The 6055-nt window shown below is 38.0% G+C and overlaps 1 protein-coding gene across 2 annotated transcripts; it reads right to left on the minus strand.

Annotated features, from left to right (window-relative positions):
* Positions 1 to 275: 275 nt before the first annotated feature.
* On the minus strand, positions 276 to 5230 carry LOC104230558 (uncharacterized). 2 transcript variants are annotated; one of them, XM_009783395.2, is made up of 3 exons: positions 5012 to 5230; positions 3179 to 3275; positions 276 to 2975 (listed from the first exon to the last, which is right to left on the minus strand). In XM_009783395.2, the coding sequence occupies exon 3, from the start codon at positions 2895 to 2897 to the stop codon at positions 564 to 566; it is 2334 nt and encodes a 777-aa protein (XP_009781697.1). In that variant the 5' UTR covers positions 2898 to 2975; positions 3179 to 3275; positions 5012 to 5230; the 3' UTR covers positions 276 to 563. The 2 variants fall into 2 exon arrangements, with proteins under 2 accessions (XP_009781697.1, XP_009781696.1); XM_009783394.2 differs by having other exon boundaries at positions 276 to 2983.
* Positions 5231 to 6055: the final 825 nt, after the last annotated feature.

Genomic DNA, 6055 nt, shown 5'->3' on the forward strand with positions numbered 1-6055 from the left:
CAGGCCCTTGTGTCGCTGGTCAGTTTGTTAAATGTTCAATGTAAGATGATCCAGAATCAACCTATAATTCTTCTTTTAATTGACCTTTGATCTGCCTGGATTTTGACTTCAATAACTTGCTCTTTTTCAAGGGCCTATTTCTTATTGTCACATTAATGTTTCTAGTAATGACCTCACAAAAAAAAAAAAAAATATTGCAGATAGAAACGCCAGATATCTCTTACTTAACAAGAACACAGGTGGACTATTGCAAGTTCTGCTTTCCAGGAAAGAGATGAGTAGTAAATCCATGATGTCAGTTTTGTTCAAATTCAATATCCTTAATCCGTCTCACAAAACGTTCCGAAGATACCATTGGTTCAGCAAAACTACACAAAGGACATACATTAGCAATAAGAGTTGTGGAAACATATACTGAATTCAAAAAAGAGTTCAGGCCAGCACCAACTCTTCCCTTAATCCTACTGGTATCCCTAAAAGTTAAACTGATAACAAAATCCACGAATCTAGCCAAATGAAAGCTTCACTGAGCCTGCAAAGCAGAAGAAAAGAATGTGTCATGTCTACAATTTTCTAGTCATGGAGATATTCATTCCCCTGGGAGATCTTCGAACCTTAGATGACTCTCCATCAGTAGCACCTATTCCTTTCCAGTTCACAGACTTCTTAGGTGTTGTCACTTTCGCGGATTCAGATTTTGCACTTGTTCTGTCTGAACTCACTTTCCCAGGGTACCAAATGTCATCTGGATTAAGAGGTAAAGCAGCAGGATCAAGTTCAAACGATCCCACAGGTACACCCTCCTTTTCAGTTCCAGTCATTCTGAATGATGGGATTCGATGAGAGAACTTGTAAAGTTCGTTTGGCTTTACAAAAAATAAGCCAGCCTTATTTTGGCTGGTAGACTGGAAAAGACTAACAAATCCAACCACTTTATTCAGGTAATTTACTTTTATACCAACATCCTTGACAAAATCAGAAAGAACCTCCACAATTTCATACTGGTACTTCCTATGGTTTTCTGGGTCGGAGCTCCAACCAATATCCCAATCTTTAAAAAGAGCCCATGTCTCCCCTTTCCTAGGATATACAATGAATACACCTTTCTTACCCTTTTCGCACTGCACCAGATGAGAGAATGTAGGACGATCGTTAGTGTTTTGAGAATTCCCTCGTTTAAATTTCCCACAACCAGCAGGCAGGCATTCCTCTAGCCACTCAGTGTAGGGATCTTCTGGATCAGCCTCGAGCCAAGTAATCCGCAACTCAAATTTAGGGGAAAGTACCTTCCTGATCAGACAATAGAATCTAGGCATGCCATCAGCTGTATCGTAACAAGCCCAGGTTTGGTCAACAGCAAAGCAACTTTCTTCCCTGTGTTTATCAAAATCATTAAACTCTGGATCAGGGCAGTCAAATAACTTTGGAGGATCATCACAGGTTTCTGTATCAGGTTCTGAATCAGAATCAACGACTTCAACTTTTTCTACCTTACTTGATGGAGGTCCAGCAGCCTGTTTGTCAACTTTCCCACTGTTGGCACTTTTGTCTTGCACGTTTGCTTCGGGAGGGGCTGTTCCATTTTGAGTACCTTTTGCCTTGGAATTACTATGGAAACCAGTAGGATTGGCATGCTTTAAGTCGTCATCACTCACAACTTCTTTCTGCTTTGATGTATCATCTCCACCTGATTGGTTAGCCCATACCTTCTTCAGCGGGCTTGCCAAATCATTCTCGCCATCACTTGCACCTTCATTATAGGAGATATTCTGCCGTAGGCGAGCAGACCTCCTACGGCCGCCTTCTCCAGCAGGTGGATAGCTACCAGACTCAAAGTCTTCAGTTTCAGGCTCGGTGCTGCTTGAAGTATCAATGCTCTCACTTGATTCAACTGTCTGCTTCCTACCCCTTTTCCTGTTTTTTTTATTAACCTTTGGCATAGCAGCCCCTTCATTCACACCACCCATTTCCTGGTCATACTTTCCGTCCTTCTGTTTAGCCTTTATATCCTCAAATACCTGAGCAGTCTTTTCTCTGCAGACCTCTGGTTGTGACCCCATTCTTCTACTGCTAGGGCCCTTTTGAGATCCCATTTGGACAGGTGTAAAGCCAACTCCGTCTGCCATTCTGTGGTTGGGAACCTCTTTCTGCTGAAAAGGCTGGCTCATATTAGACCTAAGGTGCGCATCTTGACTGCCAGGATGACTCCATTGAGGTGCACCTTGAGAACCTAAATCATATGCAATAAAAGGCTTTGAGCATTTCTGGCAGCGTAAAGCTTTGTTCACAAAATTCCTGTAGTACTGGTACCTAATATTGCAAAAGGGACATCCCGTCCAGAAAGTTAGTGGCACAGCTGATGAAGTTGGTTGTGTTTGTTGATGATTATTCAGATTACCGAACTGAGTACTAACACCATTAGGAATATCATTTTGTCTAGCCGAAGGATTTCGATTAACTTGATGAGGTGGTCGCTTTGCTGTTGTACCTTTGGATAAAAACCTGTACTTACTATCATACAAAGCCCTTTTCGCTGGGTCAGAAAGCAGCATATTTGCTTCCCCAATTAGCTTGAAAGCTGCTTCTGCACCTGGAAACTTGTTCTTGTCAGGATGAAGCACAAGCGCTAGTCTCCGGTATTGTTTCTTGATGGTCACTTCGTCAGCCATCATATCAATTTGGAGGATCCCATACCAGTCCTTTTCTGATCCCACTTTACTGCTCTGAGCTGAACAGTGAACATTGCAAACAGCAAGTAGCTGGGATATGTTCTCTAGTTGAGGGTAAAGCCGCTCAGCTTTCAATGCAACCTTTTGAGCCCCTAGAAAGTCATTACTCTGCATTTTCTTCTCAGCAAGCTCTTTAGCCCTCAAGGCTTCATCTCTGTTGCACTCCATCACAAGTCCTAATTACTAATAAATTAACCTGTAAGGCACACAAGTGTCATGTCCAACTTATATTTGCCATTCTCAACTCTGCATTCCTGTCCCAAAAAGAAAAGGAAAATGTCTATCCTTTCAGTAGCAAAGCAACACTAATCAGCAGTTAAGAAGAAAAATTGCTATCTTCTTTGCAACAACACACAGATAAAAAAATACCTTTACAAATTACTACACCGTGTCGTAACAGATCTAGGTCACACACACCAAAAAAGAAAAAAACGAGAAAGGAACTTCACCTTAGTTACAACTTATGAGCGTTGGAGCAGCCAAGCAAGAAAGTGATTGAAAACACAACCCAGAGAGAGATGAAGCGTATACAAAAGTTATCAAATCCTGCATCAAAATATAGATGATTTTCATTCTTTCCCCAATAAAGGAAAAAAGAAAACAAATAAATAAAAGATAGCATGGAATTGAAAATAATTCAATTGATCCCATGAAGTCATATGCACACAATGATTGATTCCAGAAATGAATGAACAAACTCTAACACATACAGCTAAGCGTTACAAGAAAGAGCAACCATTGAAAAAACAAGTAGAAAATGAAGCACCATTCAAAATTTTACAAGAACAATCTATAATGGCAGATAACTATTAAAATAAATTCTCCAACCCCCCAGCTTAACACCAAAGAATGTACTCTATAAATATAAAACGGAATACCACTTAAACACCATAGCAGAAGATTCTAGAATGATACTTTTAAAATAGAACAATAAACTATCAGAATTTTACAGAAAACTCAATAAACTAAAGTTAAGTTTTAAGAGGACATGAACACAGGTAAGATGGATAAACAGGAAACTGGAGTAGCAACACAGCACTATCTTGAGCACCATTGTCAAGTGTAAATCGAAATAGCAGCAGCGGAGACTTGGGAAATCACTATCAAAACAAGGAACAAAGAGAGAGAGAGAGAGAGACTTCAGGGGCTGAAAAAGAGCTAGACACCTTAGCATCAAACTGTAATCTGACTCATTTGTCATCTGTTTCTCTCAGAGTTGACTAGCAGTTGAATACTTTCTTTCACCTTTATAATCAACTTTTATACTTTCTTTCACCTTTATAATCAACTTTTTGTGGAAGTTTAATACTTCTTTCACCTTTATAATCAACTTTTTGTGGAAGTTCCGATAGACCGATATAGATTTGATTTTCTTAATAAAGAAGGTTACATAGTGCTAGTGGTGGCAAAATGGATTAAAAATAGTTATTTATCCATATTATTTACTAAAAAATGGGTTGGATAATGAACTTTTTAAAAATGGATCGAATATAGATTAGATCCATATTATCGACTTAAAAAATGAATAACCAATGTGTATAACTTTATATTTACAAAGACTCAAATTGGGGGTTCCTCAAGTTTGGGAGACTAGGAATTCTCCCAAAAGTGATCATATCAAGAAGCCATGGATAATATGAATATCAATATTATCCGCCAATTAACCATTTTCTATCCGCATTAAATATGGGTTGGGTCGGATAATTTATCCGTTTTTACATTACCCGTTTTCGATCCACACATATTCGACCCGACCCGCCCGTTTGCTACCCCTACATACTGCCCAAAGTTAGATATGTTCTCTGCCTGATCAAACAAAATTTGATCAGTACTACCAAAATTTACTAATATCATCGGGAATGTAAAATTTTGCTTTTGCTGTCACACACAAGTTCTCGAGCTGCCATCATACATGAACATTTTTAACTTGATAACTTTAAAACAGAGCAGCTCATAGTTACCGAAATGAAACAAAGTGAAGCAATAACTTAAAAAGATGCATTTGGTCAAAATCAAATAATGAGTCAACTAAGTATACACAATTTTAAGATGCTGAGGGAAACAGAATGCGCATATCAAGAAACCCTAAACCTAATACTACATAATAAACCCTAATAAGCGAGCGCACATTGAAATGAAAACTACTAACATTGATAGATACAAAAACACTATTATAGTCGAGACTAGCAATCCGAAAGCTTCAAAATTTCAAAACCCATACTAATCAAAAGCACAATCAGGAAACATATATAAACGATAATGCATAAGAAAATATTGCATACCCGATGGACGAAAAGGACCTCGAAAGTTTTGACTAGGGAAAGAGAGATAAACGTTATACTGAGAGAGTGTAAATAGAAAGAGGAGGGAAGAAAATTAGAGAATCGCGGGAAAGAGAGTGAAAATTTTCAGGAAGCGGGGAGACGCCCAAACTTCTGAAATTTCATTTCCCCCAAAAACAACACAGAGAATTTGTCAAACACGATACTTGTGTTATTTCCACAAACAATGGGGAAGAATCTAGAGGGTAGGTTTTTTACTAAGGGCTTCAAGCTTAAATTGGGCTGGGCTGGCCAACAAACTTTTTTCTTCACTTTGGCCCATTCAAAATTTTGGGCTTCAATGGCTTGAGTATGTAAAAATAGCACGGGCTAGTTAATTTTCGGACTGGTTATTCAAAAATAGTCAGCGTTTGCAAAGTCATTGAAAAATAGCCATTATTTTGCTGCAACACGGAAAGTTCTAGCATAATATACTGGAGATCGGTGCACCTGTGTACGAACTTCCAACATATTATGATGGAACTCCAACACGCGGAAAGTTTCAGTATATTATGTTGGGCCGGTTTATTATACTAGAGTATTTTTCTGGATTTTGAATTGTGTTTTCGTTCAGATTTATCTTTACATGAAAAGTGGCTAAATTTCGATTACTTTTGAAACTGTGACTATTTTTGAATGACCACTTGTAAATCTAGCTATTTTTTAATTTCGACCCTTGAGTATAACCCAAGAGTTTTAGTTTTGGCCCATAGTAGATTTGATTTGAGTCTCTTCGTTCCATTTTATATGACACACTTTAGTTTATAATCTGTCAGGAAAAGAATGATATCTTTTCCTATTTTGAAACTATTTACTCTTAGCATCCCCATTTTACCTTAATGTAATGACATATCCATGTGATATAAAAGTTCACTTTCTTATGAAGAGAGAAAAAATTGTGGAACTCTCACCACCATTCATTTAATAAGATATTTTAACATAATTAGCATACATGTCAAATATGCTCTTTAGATCTTATATTGTGTACCCAATTAACCACCTTCA

This window comes from Nicotiana sylvestris, chromosome 12, assembly GCF_000393655.2.
Source record: "Nicotiana sylvestris chromosome 12, ASM39365v2, whole genome shotgun sequence".
In the NCBI taxonomy this organism is placed as follows: Eukaryota; Viridiplantae; Streptophyta; class Magnoliopsida; order Solanales; family Solanaceae; genus Nicotiana; species Nicotiana sylvestris.